Consider the following 23,232-nt stretch of genomic DNA (forward strand, 5'->3'; position numbering starts at 1 on the left):
GGAATGCTCCCTGTCATTCACAGGGCTTCAGTTCCCTTTACTCCATGCTGTGCGTTGAGCGCCTCACTGCTGGAGCAGCCTGACCCGCATGTACAGGACTGCTAGTCTGGAGCATTGCTAATTTGCTGCTTTGTAATAGAGGCCCCTCCAGTGGTGCAGGGGCTAACACAACGTTCATATCCTGATGTGGCTGCCATTGCTCATCTGTCTCATCACATCAGTCAACTTCCAAACACTGCAGGTCTTTTTTAATATGAGATAGTGGAGGTGTAACATTAACGTGTTCTCAGAAACGTGACCATTATTTGAATTTAGTCTTCCAAGGGTTTCAATATGCACGTGCATTAGGGATGTCCATATGCCCCATGGATCCTTACGGCTGGCTATTCTTTAGGCATCTTGTATTCTGCCTATGCTGCAGCGAGCACAGGCTGTCCTAAAACCGCCTCTGCCTGCTTATAGCATATGTGGCAAAAGAGGGAAAGGCGCTCATAGGGTAATAGTTTTTTGATCAGTTGATTAAAGAAAAAGTAGTGATTATGCTCACCTTTTGGTGTTGTGCAAGCATAGGCACAACACTAGTGTAGACGTGTATTTAAATAATGGTGGGTGCTGCCGGTATCGTTCGCTCCTCACTTGTGGAGTTGCCAATTCTCCAGAGGAGTGATGAGACAATAAAAAGGGGTGTGGAGTGATAGGGGCCCACCGTTTTCGATACTTCTTGGCACAAAAACCTTGACCGTGGCACAAAAACCTTTCACTCCACACCCCTTTTATTTGCCTGCCTTTGGGATTTTAATTCCTCCCTGCTGCCCTACTTTCTTATCTGAATTGCTCCTGTTCTTAATGGGAGGGAGTTCAGTAATAGAAGTGTATTGAGAAATTAGTACGCAGTACCCTAATAAACAAGCTTGGGGACATCTTGGACTATTCAGGGGGTGAAGTATGGCTTTAATTCAACTTGTCATATGGTTAAAGGCGGCATGCCCATTATATAAACATATGCCAACCTTACTGATTTGGGGGGACTAGCCAACCTTTTAATGTCTGTGGGGGTGTTCTGACATTCCCCAGAAGGCAGGAAAAGATGGCCAACATGTCCAGTCGTTTGTTAACATAGGAGATCAGCAGGGTCCGTCAGCAGCTTAGTCTCCTCCCCCTAATAAGAACACATGTACGCTTGGCAAAACTGAGCATGCATGTGTATGAGCACTTTAAAGGGGGTTTCCACTGTCTTAACAACCATCTCTCATATATTACAATGTGCTGCGATCTCTCACATTCTAATATAAGGTGTTTACCTGTCCAGTCACGTGACCAATCCACCGTGCTCACTGCTACCTAATCTGATATCACTGTTGCATTGCAATGGCGTCTTACGGTCTTGCCCAGGTGATGGAGTATAAATGTCCATCTAATTTACATGGGAGAGGTAAAGTCACTATGTTAGAACATGAGAGATAGCAGTTGTCGTTGCTATACAGTGGAACACCCCTTTAAATAGGAATCCAGGTGTGCGTGTAGGGAAAAAGGGCAGCACAACGTCATAGAGGTTTATACCTATTAGCTGTAATATTGACCTTGTGTTGATGATGCATTTTAGAATCCATCAGGTGAGCTTTGTGTGAATCATGACATGAAACAATTGTAAATCCCAGAAGGGATACCAAAGATCTGCATCCATAAATCACTTCTCATCAGCTGGATTAAACATGCATTCCTTTATCTGAAGCATGCTATCCATTGCCAAGCTCCAGTTTGCATGGCTTAACGCTGCTGAGCATGGCAGACCGTTTTAGATATTCGACAAGACAGAGTACCGGCCCCATTATGGCTGAGCTGTACCCTCAGGACGGAGAACTTGTACAAACTCTTAGTAAGACGATGGTATTCTCATCTGTGTAATGTAGTAGTAGAGTTCTGTCATCTTCTTCATAAAAGGTTTTGCTTCCCCTTTATGTATCAAATGGAGTTGTTTCCATTCACCACCTTTATTTAAAGTGTCACTAACTTTTCACAAAACTTTTGTATGCCAGAGATATATCAAAAGTTGTGCTTGGTGGAGGACTAAAGGCTGAGACCCCCACCGATCTCAAGAGGAGAAGCACGCACATATCACGCTCTGTCTCCAAAATGTTGAGGATGGAATCAGAAGCGGTGTCGGGCAGCAAGGGCAATATGTCAACACTTCTCTTCCTACGTTCTAGGGATCGGTGGGGTCTTGACACTCATACCCCCACCGATCACAACTTTTGATATGTATCTATGGGGAGGGAGGTGCAGTGGGCCATAGCAAAGCTTCTGAAGGGCATACATTTTAGTTTGTGGTCAGTCAAATCATTATTTTGCGCACAGCTCAGCCACTTTCCCCTTGGTAAACCAAAGAATCAGGCTGAACAAATATGTCCCATTTTCAGTTATACTGTCTGACAGCCCCCAGGCAAGGATCTAAGTTCAAACAGCTGATGAACACTCTTTAGCTGGACCTGGGAGGGATGGGACCCTTTGGCTGGAACTAGAAGGCTGGGAACCCTGTAGCTGAGCTCTTGAAGGGCCGGGACCCTGTAGCTGGACCCTGAAGAGTTGGGCCATACACGCAGTATAGATGTACTAGGCTTATATTATGTAGTGATGAGTATTTATTTGTGTGTAGTTAAAATCTAGTGTAAATGACTATATTCAAGTCAGTCGACTACCTAGAAGGTCATTATGTTGTCTGACAACTAAGCTTTTTTTCTGTCTGCTTGATGATGTCAATATAATGTCTCAGTAACTTTTATAATCTTTGTTATTATAGGAGTCTGGAAGTATGTGGGATTTCATTAAAAAATGATTTAATCGTTTTTATTTTAATGTTGTTATACCATATTTTTCGCTCTATAAGATTCTCCTGATCATAAGACACACCTAGGTTTTAGAGGAGGAACATAGAGAAAAATATATTTTTTTCATCAGACCTCCAGTCTTTATAAGACCTCAGATCAGACAATAGAATAAATCAAACGACTTGCCTGTCCTGCTCCGGATGGCGTACTCTTCCTGCACTCACCACTCCCTGGCTGGGCATAGTGCACTAACTCCTTATGCTGAGCACAGTCACAGCACGGTGAGCCCCCAGAAGAAGGCAAGGTAGCAGTGAGTACAGCACCTCCTGCATACTAATGAGCACCTCCATAATGGGAGGGGGAAATGCAACCAGTGCTACACTCACTGCTCCCCATGCCTCCTGCTTACTAATGAGCACTTCCATAATGGGGGGGAAAAGTGTGTCTTATAAAGCAAAAAAAATACGGTATTTGTTCAAACATGTCTTGCGGCTTTGTGCATAGCCAGATTAATGTCATATTCATTTATTTAGGGGGTGCACATCTTCCTGTACATCACGTGATAATGTGAATGTTTCTTGTTTTCCAAATTCCCCAAAAATGAAACACAATTTTTCAGCTCCAAATGGGATACTGGCAGATTGCACCCTTGACACCGAATTCTGACATTTCAAGCTGCTTGGGTGGTCTGCAGACTGCATGTGGAGGATGGGGAGGTTTCAAGCTGAAACTGCTTTGTTTGCTGAATCATTGCAGGTCCTTATGACTTTGGAGGGGTCCTAACCAACAGTAATCGAGATGTGGTCAATGGTGATGCTTTACACAAGAGGAATCAGACTTACAAAGAAATGCACTGGTGAGGGGCTTTTGTGTTTTTTTACATGTAGCATTTTTGTGGCCAGATGTGGTCATTTCTTTTATCGTCTGGTATGTTCTTGGACTTCAGTTCTGGTGTGCCATTACTAATCCTAAAAAAAAAATAGGTGCCACTACAGTTCTGTTATCCCCCTGACCCAATATCTAAAGCACCATGGATCAGGATGAAGAGTTATGGGGGGTCTTTTGGTGTTCCTCACTCTTTTTAAAGTTGCTTTAGCTGTTTCTACCTGTAACATGGAGGGAATAAGGAGGCACCAGTAAATTTCAGTACCCCTCAGAGCTTCCTCAAAGGTGTCTCATCCAGCCATTACCCTGCTTTGTCATAAAGAGGGGCAAAAAAAGCTTTCTACAGATGGTTGTCTCTAGTTTTGCTGAAATCCCTGGTCATTCTTCAAGGCTCCTTAATGGGTCAAACATTGACTTGCTCTCTGTGAAGGGCACTGGAGAGACAGTTTTCTCATTCTTTCCCAGCAAGCGTTGCCTGTATGATCTCCACAAGGAGTTACCCCCACAGATTTCCATGACAAACAAAGTAATACCACAAGAAGGTAATGAACCATTTATGACTCCTTAACGGAAGGAAATAAATAAATGTATGACCGCCTCAGGCTCTGTTCACACGGGCGAGTATTCCGCGCGGGTGCAATGTGTGAGGTGAACGCATAGCACCCGCACTGAATTCTGACCCATTCATTTCAATGGGGCTGTGCACATGAGCAATTTTTTTCACTCATCACTTGTGCGTTGCGTGAAAATTGCAGCATGTTCTATATTCTGCGTTTTTCACGCAACACAGGCCCCGTAGAAATGAATGGGGCTGCGTGAAAATCGCAAGCATTTGCAAGCAAGTGTGGATGCAATGTGATTTTCACGCATGGTTGCTAAGGATACGAGGGATGAGCGACCCGGGACCCTATTTACTTTATTTTCCATTAAAACATGGTTATAATGGAAAATAATAGCATTCTTTAATACAGAATGCAAAGTGACATGTCACTTGAGGGTTAAAAAAATAATAAAAACATAACTCACCCCATCCACTTGATCGCACAGCCAGGATCCTCTTCTCTGTTCTTCTTGCAGGACCTGCAAAAGGACCTTCGCTGTCGTCATCACGCTCACCACGTGGTGACGTCAGCGCAGGTCCTGCTGAATAAAGATAGAAGATCCTTCTATCTTCACTCAGCAGGACATGTGCTGACGTCACCGCGCTACGTGGTGAGCACGATTATGTTATCATAAGGTCCTTTTGCAGGTCCTGAAAGAAGATGATGCCGGCTGCGCTATCAAGTGTATGAGGTGAGCTAATTATATTTTTAATTTTTTAACCCCTCAAGGTACATTTACTAATGCATTTTGTATTAAGAATGCTATTATTTTCCCTTATAACAATGTTATAAGGGAACATAATACAGTGAATAGACTTTAATGGGGTCCGGGGTTGCTCATCCCTATCGTCTTCTAGCAACCATACGTGAAAATCGCACCGCACTTGCTTACGGATGCTTGCGATTTTCACGCAGCCCAAATTATTTCTATGGGGCCTGCGTTAGCGTGAAAAACGTAGAATATGGAACATGCTTCGATTTTCACGCAACGCACAAGTGATGCGTGAAAATCACTGCTCATCTGCACAGCCCCATTGAAGTGAATGAGTGTGGGTGCAATGCGTTCACCTCACGCATTGCACCCACACGGAATTCTCGCCCGTGTGAAAGGGGCCTAAGGGTATTGCCTGCATCTATAATGGAACCATGGCAGTGACCACCCATCCATTTTTCTAATCTAAGCCTAACTCATCCCCTTGTTTTATGCTAGGTTTCCATTAGGGTTACCGGAATTTTTGGTGTCAAGTATTGCCCATGCAAGAAAGCAATTAAAGGTGTTATCCCATGATTAATGTAAAAAATAATTAATCCGATATGATATATAGCTCATGCCAGTCTGTCTACTAACAATCTTACAACTAGCCCTGTAGCTCACATGGATCCAGAGATCTCCCCATTCATTGCTCCAATAGCTCTGCTAGATTTATTCAATGCTTTCGAGGAGGAGTGTCCTTTCTGCTGCAGTTGAAGGATGGAACTGAGCAGGACAGAGGAATTAGAAAAAGAACATGTGGTGCTATACAAATACATTTCATTGAAGAACTCAGTAGCTATACAAAGTTTTTAATTAAATGCAGTTACAAAAGTATTCAGATCCAGGTGCTGGTTTGAAAATGTAGAATATTTTTCTTGGTGCAACCTCTTTAATAGAGGTTTTTTTCATCCGGATCACACAGCTAAAGCAGCTTTACGTTGTGAAGGCACCGACAAACACCTTATATCTCAACTTCTCAGACCCTAATGAAACCCGCAGATATTTAATATGTATCCTGTAATTAGTAATTTAGTATCCTGTAATTAATCCGGGTATGTTTGTGCTGACTTTGTGGGAACCTTATTATATATATTTTTTCCCTTTAGGCCTCTTTCACACTTGCGTTGTCCGGATCCGGCGTGTACTCCACTTGCCGGAATTACACGCCGGATCCGGAAAAACGCAAGTGTACTGAAAGCATTTGAAGACAGATCCGTCTTCAAAATGCTTTCAGTGTTACTATGGCACCCAGGACGCTATTAAAGTCCTGGTTGCCATAGTAGGAGCGGGGAGCGGGGGAGCAGTATACTTACAGTCCGTGCGGCTCCCGGGGCGCTCCAGAATGACGTCAGAGCGCCCCAGGCGCATGGATGACGTGTACATGCGATCACGTGATCCATGCGCTTGGGGCGCCCTGACATCACTCTGGAGCGCCCCGGGAGCCGCACGGACGGTAAGTATGCTGCTCCCCGCTCCCCACTGCACTTTACCATGGCTGCCAGGACTTTAGCGTCCCGGCAGCCATGGTAACCATTGAGAAAAAGCTAAACGTCGCATCCGGCAATGCGCCGAAACGACGTTTAGCTTAAGGCCGGATCCGGATCAATGCCTTTCAATGGGCATTCATTCCGGATCCGGCCTTGCGGCAAGTGTTCCGGATTTTTGGCCGGAGCAAAAAGCGCAGCATGCTGCGCTATTTGCTGCGGCCAAAAAACGTTCCGTTCCGGAACTGAAGACATCCTGATGCATCCTGAAGGACGGACTGTCCATTCAGAATGCATTAGGAAAATCCTGATCAGTATTCTTCCGGCATAGAGCCCCGACGACGGAACTCTATGCCGGAAGACTATAACGCAGGTGTGAAAGAGCCCTAAAGGAGTTATCCGGCCCCTGAAATGCTGCTTCTCTGCCGCTAGTTTTTATGTTAAATATACTGTATTTTTGCATGTCACCATCTATATTAATAATTTTTCGCAATCTGGCTGCTGAGATTTACTAATGACCGAGACTTCCTTTTCTGATCACTTTTCAGCAGTCTTCTCATTATCATAGGCAGGATTATAATGAACGGTTTCATTTATATGTGCATGACACAAGATCAGTCATTTTCAATAGGTCACAGCTCACCTCCTCCCCCTCCCTGCACAATTACCTCTGCACAGGCACAGAGCATGCCCACCACTCTCTCATAGACGTTAATGAGACACTTTTATTCTGCAGGGTCCTATGGTTCACGTGGCTGCTGTAAAGCACATCTCTGAATGCTGTTAACAGTAGCTCAGGCAAGCTGGCCACCCCCAAATTCATGGACAGAAATAGAATGATGGAGGGGTTTTCTGAGTTTAAAGAGGACCTGTCACCGGATTTTATATTCTAAAATCAATACTTTTTACAGTAGATGCCATTGCTCTATTCTCAAATTGGCGCCACTATGCCCCCCGCTCTGTTCTCGCTCCTATTGAGCTAACGACTAGCATAGGTACAGTGAGCGAGTATGTAAGCCTTTTCTTGTTAGATTTACTAAATCTCTTGAGAACGGCTCATCTTCTTCTCCCTGAAGTGGTCAACGGAGTTTGGACAGAGGTCTCCTCCTCCTCCTCCTCCTCCTCCTCCTCCTCCTCCTCCCTGTACCGATACTAGTAATTAGCATGTTAGGTGCAAGAACAGAGCAGGGGACATCGCGGCGCAATAGAGGGGCCAGAATAAAATAACGCAATGGCATCTGCTCAAGGCAGACTACACTAAGTATAAGGTATTGTTTTTAGGAGAAAATCAGTGACGGGATCTCTAAATAAAATAGTTGTAAAAAGCAGGGATGAAATCAGAAAATAAAAAAAACTAGTTATACTCCTTATTCTGAACACCCTCAGTTTTGCTCAAATCCTCCCTGCCAGGCTTTGTTTTTATGACTGCAGCTGTGATGTTAACGTATCCCACACATGTCCACTGCAGCCAGTCACTGGCCTCACCAGTCTTGAGTCACATACTGCTGAGGCCAGGAATTGACTGCAGTGGTCGGTATTCAGGCACATGATCACTGCAGCCATAAACATAATGTGGCAGCGTTGCAATGGAGGGTGTTTAGGATGGTGAGCATAAGGCTTTTTTTTTATTTTTCATCTTCCCTGACTTTTACTGTTTTTTACATTTTTTTTTTTTTTTTTTTATAGCATTACAGCATTTTTTTTTTGACATATGGTCTAGTGCACGTAATACTAGAACATCTGGCTCACTGATCCTATAACACCCATTTCTTTTTGCCATGCGGCAAGGCTTATGGCATCAGTTACCTTGATCTTTGCACCACCTGGCAACACAGATGTTGGCAGGCCGATTCTAAGGTCTGTAACACAAAGAACAATGTCCTGTTTAGAAAGGCAGCATTGGATATGTAAAGGCTTTAATTTGCTGTAAATGGCACTATTCATTAGCATACACACAGATTTGGCAGAGCAGAGTTTGTCCGTTGGCACTCTGACATAATATATCTCTGTGTTTTTAGGTAGGACTGGCAATAGTCCTGATAATTGTATTTCACAGACCTTACATGGCAAATCAAGTGACAGAGTTGAAATTGGACTGTCACTGGACCATAACCAGTCGGAGAGAGAGGACAGCATAAGGGACATGACACGTCCACTTTAAAGCAGGGGTGCCCAACCTGCGGCCCTCCAGCTGTTGCAAAACTACAACTCCCAGCATGCCCGGACAGTCTACAGCTATCGGGGCATGTTGGGAGTGGTAGTTTTGCCTCAGCTGGAGAGCTGCAGGGTGGGCATCCCTGCTTTAAAGGAGTCTTCTAAGATCTAACGTTAATGACCTATCCCAGGGATGGACAACCTATGGCTCTCCAGCTGTTGTAAAACTACAACTCCCAGTCTGCCTACAGCTATCGGCCTACAGCAGGGCATGTTGGGATTTGCTGGAGAGCCGCAGTTTGCCCATCCCTGACCTATCCGTATGATAGACCATAGATGTGTGATCGACTAGAGGTCCACCCCTTGCCCGTCAGCAGAACCAGGAAGATTGCAGCTCAGCCCATTCATGTGAACGCGGCTACATGGACGAGTGCATCACTATGTCCATATTGCAGTGAAGTGGTCCCCTTGTTCTGCTGATCAGATGCAGTCCTTGCGGTCAGACCCCACCAATCAGACATTGGTTATCCTGTAACATTCTTGTGAACCCCTTTAGCAAAATACATTTTAAAGATGTTACGCCATGATGTGACAATACCTTTCTAACAAAGCTAGACCCAGCCCTGTACTACACACGTGTCCAGAGATCTCCCCATTCACTGTTCCAATTGCTCCATTAGATTATCTTCAGCCTGGCAGCTTCAGGGCATGTCATTTCTCAGGGGGTGTGCCCTTTCTGCTGCAGCTCTTTCCCTTTAACTGCCACAGCTTCTAACAGAACATATGGCTGGTGGCAGGTTGAAGATTCAAAATGAGCGCCTTCGACCGGCTCAGTGAGATGGATAAAAAATAAGGAAAAGAACAAACAGCAGGTGGCGCTATACAGATACAGTGGCTATACTCCATTTTTTATTACATGCAGTTGCAAAAGTATTCAGATCCAAGTGCTGGTTTGAAAAATGTAGGTTATGCTTGGTAGTACAACCCCTTTAAGCACAGAGAAGACCATCTTTTTATTACATTTGCAGAATCTCTATCCGCACCAGTCACTGCCGAGCGGATGGCATTGCTTGGTTGTCATAGATCTGGGCTTAGCGATAATGTCACCTGTTGATCATAGTTTGATCTGGGGACTTGGACAGCTATGGCTTGTCCTGCTGCCAGTGATGACTAATGGAGTGAATGGAGACGGCCGTCATCTCTCTGCTGATGCTGCACACTAAGCTTCCATCAAACAAGTACATGGCTGAGGTGCCAGGGCTTTAATGCACTCCATGTTATGCTGCTTATGTTGGATCTGCGGAGAAGAACAGTCTGTCCATTCTGGTCTTAAACCCGTCTTACTGAACCAGTTGTTTTCTTCTAGCCTTCATCCCGGGGATCTCTACCCTTTCACCAGGAAACCCTTATTTATTATCGTGGATTCATCGAACAGCGTGGCATACAAGGTATTTCTTGTCTAAAGTATGTTTTAAATGGCAAATTCTTGCATATGTCATTTTTTAGATAGAGATATATATATATATATATATATATATATCTCTATCTATCTCTATCTCTTTATTGTGTCAAATATGAGTAAAACAGATGAGATGCAATCAGATACATGCTTGACATACAGCACTTATGGTCCATTCACACGTCCGTGCGTGTTTTGCAGATCTGCAAAACACGGACATCGGCGATGTGCATTCTGCATTTTGCGGACCGCACATTGCTGGCATTCTCATAGAAAATGCCTTTTCTTGTCCGCAGTTGCGGACAAGAATAGGACATGTTCTATATTTTTCGGGATCGGAATTGCGGACTCGGAAGTGCGGGTCCGCAATTCCGTTCTGCAAAATGCGGAACGAAATTGCGGACGTGTGAATGGACCCTTAGAGTAAGGGCCCAGGATCGGGAACTTTTCTGCGATAAATCTTCATACGAACGCTTGTTTCCAATACTTTGCAAATGGTGCCGCCAGTCACCAAATAAACAAGCGACCGTAAAAAACACTGTTGAGCGCCAGCATGTTATCCTGTATGAACGGGTGTACTGCACTCTTACGAGGATGAACGATCGTAGTACGGATCATTCATCACCATGCAAAGGGGAAGGTTGCTGCATGTACAGTGATTGGGAATGAGTGGTCAGTCATTACCCTGCACATTCGCCTGTTTAAAGGGGTTGTCCTACCCTTTTACAATTGAGGGCCTTTCCTGCACCCCCACCGATCAGCTGTTTGTAATAGCTCCGGTTGTAGAAATACACAGCTCCCTCTGTAGTGCAGTGGATGGGGCTGGTTACTGTAGGACCTTTCCCATTGAAATGAATGGAAGTGCGAACATCTCTTGAACCCCAGAACAAAATTCCAGTTTTCCATGGCATTGGTTAGTTTCAAACTACAATGGTCTCACTGGTTTCTATCTGATCAGTGGGGGGTCCAGCTCCAGGAACTTTTGCTGATCTTCTGCTTAAAGGGATCACGCGCTTGGAACAGCACTGCAGCATCTTCAGAGTATACCAAGCACGGCACCATATATTACATAGTGGCTGCGCTTTGTACTGCATCTAAGGCTACTTTCACACTGGCGTTTTGGCTTTCCGTTTTGTGAGATCCGTGCAGGGCTCTCTCAAACGGTCTAAAACGGATCAGGTTTGCCCTAATGCATTCTGAATGGAAAAGGATCAGCTCCGAATGCATCAGTTTGCCTCCGTTCAGTCTCCATTCCGCTGTGTCCGTCTGATGAAACTGAGCCAAATGTATCCACCCTGGCACACAATGTAAGTCAATGAGGACGGATCCGTTTTCTATGACACAATCTGGCACAATAGAAAACTGATCCGTCCTCCTTTTGACTTTCAATGGTGTTCAAGACGGATCCATCTTGGCTATGTTAAAGATAATACAAACGGATCAGTTCTGAATGGATGCAGACGGTTGTATTATCTGAATGGATCCGTCTGTTCAGATCCATGACGGATCCGCACCAAACACGAGTGTAAAAGTAGCCTAAGTCCCATTCATTTGAATTGGACTGCGATGCACAAAGGCCATGTGACCGATGTGAGTGATGTCACAGGATGAGGAAGAGGCTGCAGCGCTCACCCGAATCCCTTTCCACAGCTTATTGCCAGGGGCGCTAGGAGTCCATGAATCAGGATAGGTCATCTATCAACGTTAAGAGATATTTGGTATAGCTACGTGGTATACCATAAATGTCTGATAGGTACAGGTCCCACATCTGGGACTGCCATAAATGTCTGATAGGTACAGGTCCCACATCTGGAACTGCCATAGATGTCTCATAGGTGCAAGTCCCACATCTGGGACTGCCATAAATGTCTGATAGGTGCAAGTCTCACATCTGGGACTGCCATAAATGTCTGATAGGTGCAAGTCTCACATCTGGGACTGCCATAAATGTCTGATAGGTGCAAGTCTCACATCTGGGACTGCCATAAATCTCAGTAATGGAAATTACCCTTTAAAGCAATTAAACATTAAACGTTCTGTTCAGCTGTTGCTTAGTCATATCTATTTTAAGAAAGCCTGGGTGGCTACCAATATGGCCACCAGTGCAGCTCCCACTGGGTCTGTCATTCTGCTCTCTGCCATGACTCACGGATGGAGTCATACTGGGCAGATTTGACTTTCATAGGTCTAAGAAGATAGGCAGCTGGAATGGTAGAGAGCACGGCTGTCACCGAACCTTCCATTAATAGGTGTGACAAACCCAATACTGAAAGCTCAAAGACTTGTATCCCAAGGTGGTTTTATACATACAGCGCTCAGGTCAGTGCTTGTATGTTCTGTACAGTGGGCGTATGGTGGCAGCTGCCCGGCCTGCTGCTTCCTGCAGTTGGGCACAAGCTGATATTAAGATGGCTTTGTTAGTCGTGCTAGCAGCCACAGCTGTGACACCAACTGCTCTCCGCAGCCTCTTCGGTCCTCTCACTATTTAATGTGACAGACGTGGAGGTCTGCCAACTGAGCGACTTATCGTTAGTCATAGTTGGCACAGATCTGCCGCTTGTAAGTCCCAAGGAAAATAGAACTATATTGCATCGAGCATTTTTGTTTCTTTTGTATTTAGGCTAGGCAGCAAGTTCCTTCATGTCTCGTGTCAGTGGCCGCACATATTTGATTGATAAAGGTCATCTTGTGGGCAGATTTGTACCTATGACACTGGCTGACCCGTTACATGTGCGCTTGGCAGCTGAAGACATCTGTGTTGGTCCCATGTTCATATGTGCCCGCATTGCTGAGAGAAATGAAGTTTTAATGTAAGGAAATAAGCATCTAGGAGCAACGGGGGTGTTGCCGTTACACCTAGAGGCTCTGCTCTCTCCTGCAACTGCTGCGCTTTAATTGACAGGGCCAGGCATTATGATGATTCCCTGCCTGACCCTGTCAGTTAAAGTGCAGAGGGCGCGGTAGTTGCAGAAAAAACAGTGTCTCTAGGTGTAATTGCAACTGCCCCCATTGCTCTTAGAGGCTAATTTGCATATATTAAAATTTAGTTTTTATAAGCAAGGCTGGCACATATAAACATGGGACCAACTACAGATGTCTTCCGTTGCCAAGCGCACATGTAACAGGTCAGGCCAGTGTCATAGGTGCAAATCTGCTGACAGACTGCCCTTCATCAATCAAATATGTGCGGCCATTGGCACGAGACATGATTTGCATATATGTGAGTGGAGTAAGTCCATACATAACTATGAATGATCTGTAAAGTGACTTGCGTCTTATTACGTTCTCCGCCTATGCTTCATTTCATTTTCAGCAGACCACGAAGTTTTGATTTGATGGGCTTTTTTTTTTTGTGTTGCAGAATTTCACCAATCTCTTTGGACAGCCCCTAGTTTGCCTGCTTTCCCCGACAGCGTATCCTAAGGCTTTTCAAGGTATGGCCGACATTCTGCATTTTCTACATTTTTTCAGAGACCGTTCTGTTAACCTGGTATTTCACAGTCCATTAAGTCTTTACATTAAAATGTGGTGTAGAATTTCATAAAAACGGATCAAGAGATGATAGGGTTAGCCTACAAAAACATCTATCGCTTATCCACATGATAGAGGATAAATGTATGATCACTGCTGGGACCAGTAATGATCGATAGAATGGAGGTCCTGAGCACCCACCATCTTTCCTGCTTACTGCATGACCACAGTGAGCGGGAATTTAAATGGAGCAGTGGTCAAGTATCCTCAGGAGAAGTCATCAGTATCAGATTGGTGGGAGTCCAACTTCCGGCGCTCTGAGTGCTTGAGGGCCTCTTCCTAGGTCAGTGACGTCACGTTCATCAGTCACGTGGCCTAGATACAGCTCGGCTACATTCAAGTGAATAGGGCTGAACCACATTACCAACCACAGCTGCTATTCAATGGACGGCACTGTGCTTGGTAAGCTGTTGGGCGGGGGTGCTAGGTTTCGGACCCCTGCCCATTTGATATTGATGACATATCCTATATTTTACGAGAACATATACAGTATAAAATGCTCCACATAACCGTCATTCAGACTGATGTTTTATGAAAACATCTAGAATCCTGCTCAAACGTTAAAGGGGTTCTCCAGGAATGATTTGAAATGGCTGCCAGCAACCTGTCCTAGAATGTGAGGAGGAATGGTTGCCACCGCTTGCAGAAGGGTGAGGGAGCGTGGCCTAAACTTCTCTACAATAGATGGTAATGATGCGATCCTCACTACGATATGCCATCATGGCTGAGCAGCCTGACAGGAACACTGACCAATGTGCAGTATATTGAAGTACCGACACCTCATCTTCCTAGTCAGCTACAAGAAGAAACCAGTCCTGCTCACATTCTAGGACAGGTTGTTGGTGGACATTTTAAATCAATCCCGGAGAACCCCTTTAACTAATGCCAAATATGTTTAACCCCTTTACTTTCTCGTTTTTTACTCACTACCTTCCAGAAGCCATAACTGTTTTAGTTTTCCGCTCTCATAGCTGTAGGAATCCAATGTAGTGAGAGGCTGGATACAAAAATTCTAAATGGGGTGGAATTACAAAAAAATCTGTCACTTCAACCATAGATTTGTGGGTTTTGTATTTTCGGCGTAGTATCTTTTTCTTTGCATCACAATATTCTGAACCACATAACTTTTTTTATTTTTTTTATTTATTTTTTTATATTTAAATGGTTTATCCGAGAGTATGAAAAGCTCCCCCCCCCCATATGCACAGTGAATCTACTTACCCTGCTCCCTGTGCCTCTCCTGGTCCCCACACTGCTGCTGCTGCTTCTCCCTGTGCACGGATGAAAACATCATGGTTTCGCGAAGGGGGGTTTAGCCAATGGCAGACGGGGAGGCTCGTCCCTCATTGGCTGCTCTCCCTGACACCTGATGTTTTCATCCGCATACGGGGACCGGGAGCAGTGCGGGGAGATTTTCCAAGGCAGTTGAATATTGATGACCTATCTCATTGGTGGGGATCCGACTCCCAGCACTCCCGTCAATCAGCTGTTTGGAGAAAGTGGGGTGAGGGCAGGGGTATTTTCCTAGGTCAGTGATATCATGTTCATTGGTGACACGGCCTGTTTGCAGCTCAGTTCCATTCAAGTGAAGCATAGCCACTATACAATTACAGTGATGTGCTTGGTATGCTGTGGCTTCTTCGAACATGATAATTGGTCGGGTTCTGGGAGTTGGACCGTCACCAGTATAATGTTGATGACCTATCCTGAGGATAGTTCTACTCCCAGAAAACCCCTTTAATTACTTTGTGATCCTCCTGTATGACCATATTGCTTCATGTCTAAAGGCTTACAGTGCCACCTAGTGGTCAGATGTTTAAACACCCAATAACTGGGGCGGTTGTGTTCCCTCTAGATAAAGAGGAACAATCAGATGTAGAAAAAAAAATGCATAAATTAGATATTGATTTAAAATATCCCCCAGAGGTATTTTGTCTGTCTTGTTACTCCAGAAGAATTTAAGAAATGAAAGCTAAGCTCAGAATGGCACACTACATTTGGTGACTACACTACACACAATTACAAAAGTGTTTTGTTTTTGTTATTTACAGGGGCAAAAATCAGCTTTTATCTATGTGTCAAAAAAATATTTTAGAAATATGTACCTCCAAACAGTGCAGAAAAATATGTAGTTTCTCACTCATAGAACAAGGTCTCATACAGACACAGCCTGCAGAAATTGGGAGAAGCTAAAATTTTAAATTTTTTTTAAAAATAGTTCGTCATTAAAGGGGTTGTCCGATTAATCCTCATTTTTTTTCTGATCAATGGGAACCTATCAGAAAAATGGGGGGGAAAAAAATGCTTATACTTACCATTCCTCTCCTGCTGCCGCAGCGTGTAGTTTTGGCTGCCACATATTATGTGCCTGTATAACGGAGGTGACTGCCGCAGCCAATCATGTGTACAGCATGAGATCGCCGGCCTTTGTTTTCCTGGCAGTGACCTGCACATAACAGCTGCAGCCAGGTAAACGAAGGCCGGCAGGGAGGACTGAGCAGGCTGCACTGGAGCAGAGGGGGTTCAGGGCGGTAAGTAGAAAAGATTTTCATTATTCTGATGGGTAACCGGACAACCCCCTTTTAGGCCGTTTTAGGCCTGGTGAGTAAGGGATTAAGAGACGATGATAACCCGATCATGAAGCCGTTATCACTCGCTGGAAAGCTGAAAACGAATGAGTGTAAAGCCTTTTTATATCTGCCAAGTCGGCAGATTCTGGTGGTGGTGTCTCTCCTGAGATTTCACATGTCCGCCTTTGTGGCGCTCAGATGTATATTCCTGGCTTCCTTCAGCCCTCTGATGCCTCTGTTATCAGTGACCTTAAATGAGCAGCATGCTAAACAAGCCACAATTCACACTGGCCTCCATCCAGACTCACAACGTGCCGGAAGGATGGCTCATCTGGTTTTGCCTTTAAAGAAAACGTTTGGCAAGAGGACATTGGGGGTCATTAATCAAACACAGGAGTTTTACAGTGGTCTTTGATAGCCCCTGTGCTGCCGGAGGTTGTGCCTAATTTATGCCAAAGCATTCCCATCTTCAGGTAGCCCGGGTGCCTAGATTGAAACTACTCTAGTCCATGGGTGCTTAAAGGGGTTCTGTGGACTGTTCATATTGATGACCCATCAATATTAGATTGGTGGGGGTCCGACATCCGTCACCCCCGCCGGTCAGCTATATGAAGGGAAGGCGTGTGCGGAGTGCACGTGCCGTTTTTCTTCTCTCTTCATGCTCGCTGCTGCTATGTCAATGGCGAACGGGAAGGAAGAAGGCACGCGCCTTTTCCTCATACAGCTAATCGGCGGGGTACCGGGTGTCTGACCCCTGCTGATCTGATATTGATGATCTATCGTGAGGAGAGGTCATCAATATTAAAATCCCAGAGAACCCTTTGTTGTGAAGCAGAGCCTTGAGAGTTTTTTTATACCACAAACTGGCAAACCTTGAAAAATGACCACTATTGTCTCCCATGCTGGTCCTACCTCTGTAGATGCCAAAGCCCAGCCTGCAGGCCTAGCAGATTTTTCACCAGTTTCCATTTAATAGAGTTTGCCATTATAACTGTGTATTTCGGAAAACAGTGGGGCAGATTTACGAATGAAAATGTGGCAGTTTTTTTTACGCAATTTGCGATAAAAACTGGTGTACATAGCTTTCATCACATTTACTAACAGTTTTACACACTTTTCCAATCTTTTCTCCGACTTGTTCGACAAAGGGCCATGGCTTTGCTAGTAATAGGTGTGACCTAAATGAGGCCTCCGTGCGCCAAAATTTTAAACTACAGTAAAACCACACCAACTTATCTGTGGTCTAAAATTACACAAGTACAGTTTTTAGCACCTGGTCAAAATTCTAGCATAAATTTGGGGCAGGGTTTACGACACTCCAGATTTACGAAGTTCCATTCACCAGAATAGTACATTTGTCTGATATTAAGACTGTGATTTGTATTCGGACACCGTGTAGAGTATGACGCTGTTAGGAAATCTGCCCCACTGTGTGCATGGGCAAATTATATGAATTTTTATAAATGGAAAAGGTAGAAACAGTAAACCCCCTCCTAGCCGCTGCTACAAGCACCACAAGAACTAGCTCACCCCTCCAAGGTGCTCTGACCCTGTGTGCGCAACAGATAGAAGAGGGTACGGCCACATGGTAAGGTTTCTGCATGCAGTTTTGGAATCGAAAACCAGGAGTGGATTCAAAAAGAGGAAAATTCATCTGTCCTGCTACTTTTCCCCCTTTTATCCACTCCTCATTTTGGATTCCAAAATGGCATCCAGAAACCAGACCAGCTGGCCGTACTGTAATATTGAGTTCAATGCTCAAATGTATGCGGTAGGCTCCCCCTAGTGGTGTTTGCAGGCAGCCAGAATGTTAGCTTTTCACTCCAAATTTCTTACTTGGATAAGTTCTATAAAATAAAATATATTACAGTGGGTATCTATGGGGCGTATTCCAGTTATTTAGTGTTATCCCTATCCACAGAATGGTGGCTGTGTATTCTGGGGAGATGCAAATGCTCGACCTGCTACCGCCTACATTTCAGGGGTTTTCACATGGTACCCCGATTCCCATGATCATTTTGGGGCTGAGCAGTCAGATCAGTTATTCCCTATCCCCAGAATAGCCTAAGATAGTCAGAATAGCCCTTTAATTAAAACCACTTTTTTTGTACACTTTGACCTTGTCCCTCTACTTTCAGATCACTCTCAGCGTGGGAGTCTCTTCACTCTCTTCCTGAATAATCCCCTTATGGCATTCCTATTCATCTCTGGCCTGTCCAGCATGCGCAAAGGGCTTTGGGAAAAATGTCAGGACCATCTACGAAAAATCAATAGAGATATTGCACAGCTCCTGACACACTCCCGATCTATAGGTAAGAAATGATGGAATTTTTATTTATTTTTTACATGTTTTTGCATTAAAAGGGCTGGTATGAGATCAGAAGGGTCATACCACGCTTGGCCTTGGGCTGTGGATGGTACTGCCAGGTTCATTCACAGGAATGTGACTGACTGCAGTACCAGACACAGCCTGTGAACACGAGTGGTGCTGTTTCTAGGTGATATTTTTATTCTAGTCTCGTAAAACCCCTTCAAGTAATTTCCTGAAATGCAACTTGACTGTGCTTTCTCCCTCACAGACCAAGCTTTCCTTCAGTTTTTTGGGGATGAATTTTTGCGCTTACTTCTTACAAGGTTCATATTTTGCTCAGCAACCCTTAGAATGCACAAAAGCTTTAAGGTAAGTATTTAACCACAGTGAGTTTTACAAGGGAACGTTAATTTTGCAAAGTACATAAGCTAATAGTTTGCATTTTTCTTAATTTTGTTTAAAAGCTATGTTATGATTAATTTTTAGCCCAAAATGAGCAAAATGCATCTTTTTTATTTTTTTTCAATTGGTCTTTTTTTCAACAGTTTTCTTTTGTCTTACGGGGTTATGTTTCAGCTTCTCTGCAGAATCTCATCTTGAGCCGTCAGGTTGCTGCTCTGATAGCTCGATCTGTAGCCCTTATCTCTGAACTCCTGATGGCTCACTTAAGCCATAGTCTTATCAGTTTGATAAGAATTTAGGTATAAGAAGTGTTTATGAACTGCCAGGAATTCAAACATAAGGGTTTTACAGCAACCTGACGGCTCAGTGTGAATGGAAAGTAAGTTACTCTGCAGACAGGCTGAAACTTAAAGGGGTTATCTGACCCCTGAAATGCCCCGCATATGCCCGGACCCCTCACACACAATGTACTTAGCTGGCTCCCCTGCACCCACGTCACTTCTGATGTTGGCACGGCCACTGCTGCTTCTCCCCGTGATGCTAGGGAGGCTCCTCCCCGTCACCACCTGCCATTGGCTGCCCCGGCGCCTGAGGTTATTATCCGCACACGGGGATAAGCAGTGGCGGCCGTGCGGGGACCAGGAGCGACGCAGGTGCCGGGGAGCCAGGTAAGTACATTGTGTTTTGAGGGGCCCGGGCATATGGGGGGGCATTTCAGAGGTCGAATAACCCCTTTAACCCTGTAGAATAAAAACTGTTACAAATTTTTAATAAAGGCCAATTAAAGCAATGATTTGTAGCCCAAAATTAGTATGATGCAATCAGAAAAAAATGCCTCTGAAGGTGTTCATAGGCTATAAGGCTACATGATGGTTTTGGCTGTGACATTAGTATCACAACTGAAGATCTCTGTACAGCAGTGCAGTCAGTGAGCTGAATTCGGTTGCAGCTTGACTCCAAGTTGCTGCGACCCCAGAAATCACATAAAATCCAACAGTGTTCCCCTGTAGCACACCCACAGGTGAAATGGAGTTCTATTCAATAGGCTGCACATCATCTTAAGGTTTCAGGGTAGTCCTCAATTATTTAGGCATTTTGGTGCACAATCTTTGTTCCTTGAACATAGTCAACAAGCAGGTTAGCTGCTGAAGGATCTACCTTTTATGTGTCTACATTTGAACTGGAAGGGAGTATTGTACTGCATGGGCAGTATCTGCCAGCAGAATGCTGGCTCAGCTGACTGTGATATCTCTCAACTTCCCATACACATGCACACTTGGTTCGGGCCAAGCAAGTGCCCCATCCTTCCTTCTTTACAAAAATGGAGGGTTCGACCGACGATGGCCTAATGTGTTTGGGGCTTTAAATTGCCTATATGTCCCACCATTGAGATTTCTGTTGATGCTGTCTCTTTTGGATCATGTCATGATGCTGTTGTCTTACAGGAGACTAGGAATTACCCAGAAACCTATCCATCTCTTCCCCGAGACGAGTTGGTGGAGAACCTTCACTTGCAGAAACAGATTTTGGAGTTGGCCTCCATATTAGACGTGAGGAACCTATTTCTGGAGACCACCATGGATGAATATTAATAAAGCGCGCCAGTTTTACTTGAACATTTGTGACTCTAAGGTCACAGAACCTGGAAGGTGCATATTTTCTAAGACGAAGCTCTTCTCTAGAGTACTTTTTAGTTTGTAAATCCCAAGCTTTGATTTTAAATCAAGCACCTCCCTGAGAAAAGGTACCGAGGATCCAGTCGTAACCGCACTTTCTTGCCGTTCCCACCCGCCCCCGTCTGATCAGTAGTGTGGCACCTAGTGCTTGTGTTTTTCGCTTGCAGGTCATTGCCTCTAGCTTTCCTGCGCATGATGTCTTAGGTGTTCAGTCCCGGAATGACGACCCCCCCCCCACAGCATGAAGAATTTACTTTATGGAGACAGGAGAACCAAGAGAATCGTTTCAGACAGTCCAGACCACTGTCTCTCTTCTTGAGTATGGTTTTTTTGAAACCTCCCTCAACCGCACAAAACAAAGATGATCCTGCCTTCCACAGATGACGGCCAGTGCTGGCTTATTCCACCTTTGTATTTTCATATTGTTGAACTGTATGGACATGGTACTTTGCTTAAGTCGGTTGTACATGAAGCAGTTGGGGACAGGCACAGTAGTAATAATATATTTTTTATTTTAATTTCTCGCCTCCATACTACATCCTGTATCCAACCCAGTGCGTGCCAAGGACACCTAAATTTAGTACATTGATAGCCCTGTGGGATCCATGGACTAAAGGGGTCTGAATTGGACATGGAAACCTGTAAGATGTGTAACATATGTTTGTCACAGGGTCAGCATTGCATAGTAGTGCCTTATGTGGTATGATTTTAGTTAATTTTTTTTAGCCATAACCGAAACGATCCTTGTTTTTCTTGACAATTGTACATGACAATCTTACATATTTTTTCCTTTTTACTTGTACAGAACCAATGTTTGTGACTAGCTGTAATACATTCTGCTTCGTACGTAGAAGCTATCTTCTATTTCTTTTTTTATTTATTATACTGTTACTCATGAGCATAGTAGATGTTGAGGCTCATCTGAGATATTGCTGGGATTTTAGCAACCATGTATTTAGTGGAAGCTAAAGGAATCGGTAAAAAAAATGTAGCAGACTGACTATTAAATGATTTTAGGTTCTCGTAGAGGTTATATAAGCTCATTAGTCTGTGTTCTTTTCCACTGTACATTAGGATATTCAGCTCTTGCCAGCTTCAAAGGGGTTGTGCATTGGGTGAATACCCTCAGGATAGGTCATTGGTATCAGATCGGCAGGGGGAGCTATTTGAAGAGGAGGCGGCACTTCCTTTTAAGCTTCAAGTCTTGCTTGAAGGATCCTGTGGTTGTATATGGGGGATCACAAGTTTGTGTTTGCAGCTAAAGTACCGAGCTAGCACCTGTCTCCCACTGAAAAGATAGTTAGGTGGGCTCCAAATGATATTTAATATATAGGAATTCTTCACCATCATTTACAGCCACGAGAATAGTTCTGATTTATAGACAGTGAATGAAGCAGCTCTCGCTCCCTTATCCTAGCAGGAAGTTCAAGCACAACCTCAAGCCCCAAGGGTTACATTAATGTGGATGTAACCAAAATGTTTTGCTCTCTGTCTCTAGGCTGAGAGAATGCCACCAATATGTTTAAACTGAGCATGTTTTGGCAACCTTCAAACACTGTGGCTTGGATAAGCAGTAGCGGGGCTTCCAGTTATGTGTCCATAATTGTATAGTTCTACTCGGTGGACTGTTGATTGTTAGCGGTTTTGCTGTATATGTTTATACATCTATGACCAGCTTATAACTTGTTAGATACTGATTTACCTTTGTCAGGTAACGACGATCACACGGGCACTTATACTGCACATGCGATCAATAGCTGTAGTGTGATTGACAGTCATACTCCCACTGTAATGATCCTCCTGACCGTTTAATCCAATAGATGCTCCAACCAGTACAGTGTGTGTCAATTGACGGAGTCCAATGCTAATCAGTTGTATGAACAAAAGAAAAAGTGCTTACAGAGCTGCAAGGATAGATTAATAAAAGCTCTTGGAATACTTCATAATAAAAAAAAAAATGATTGGACGTTACGGTCCAAAAGGGGACCCATAAAGGGTTCAACAAAACTCTAGCATTTACCATTAGCAACTAAGAAAATCTGGAATCATAAACAATAAGTTTGTTTACCCAATGGGAGACTTTTCATTAGTTGGATATAACCATTATTGTTCAAGATCGTGAAATCGTTTCAATCACCAAAATATTTTGGGTGATTGAAACGTTTTTACGATCTTGAACAATTATTGACTTCTTTGGCTAGGTAAGATGTGTCTACAGGGCCGGCATCCGCACCCGGCAATGTTGGCCAGACGCCGGGCCCACTGCCGCTCCCCGCTATGCACTTCCATCTTGTAGAATCTTGAACCCAGGACCTGCTGAATGGGAGGCGGAAACACTCGCAGTGAGCCGCAGGCTGCACTGTTATCTATGAGAGGATATTCACTGACTAATAAAACGTATCCGTATTCTTCCTCCCAGGCATCATGTACTGGCATATGTAGAGATCTCTCTATTTGCCAGTACATTCTAGGTGGGTAATGAAAAAAAGAAATTAAAGTTACATTTTTTTTGGTAAGTTATAAAAAAAATAACTGAGCAAAATATGCATTATGCTCAGAGGGGTTCTCCTGCAAAAATG

The 23,232-nt window shown here is 44.2% G+C and overlaps 1 protein-coding gene across 1 annotated transcript in view; it reads left to right on the plus strand.

Moving 5' to 3' along the window:
• The window catches only part of SCAI (suppressor of cancer cell invasion), a 146,548-nt gene extending 125,031 nt beyond the window's left edge, over nt 1-21,517 (plus strand). Inside the window, exons 12-17 of the mRNA XM_044305478.1 lie at nt 3,582-3,681; nt 10,071-10,152; nt 13,525-13,597; nt 18,403-18,576; nt 18,844-18,944; nt 20,423-21,517. Coding sequence (XP_044161413.1) covers nt 3,582-3,681; nt 10,071-10,152; nt 13,525-13,597; nt 18,403-18,576; nt 18,844-18,944; nt 20,423-20,569 — 677 coding nt within the window. The 3' untranslated portion in view covers nt 20,570-21,517. The remainder of the gene's footprint in view (nt 1-3,581; nt 3,682-10,070; nt 10,153-13,524; nt 13,598-18,402; nt 18,577-18,843; nt 18,945-20,422) is intronic.
• Nucleotides 21,518-23,232: the final 1,715 nt, after the last annotated feature.

Source organism: Bufo gargarizans, chromosome 9 (assembly GCF_014858855.1).
Source record: "Bufo gargarizans isolate SCDJY-AF-19 chromosome 9, ASM1485885v1, whole genome shotgun sequence".
NCBI classification, from domain to species: domain Eukaryota; kingdom Metazoa; phylum Chordata; class Amphibia; order Anura; family Bufonidae; genus Bufo; species Bufo gargarizans.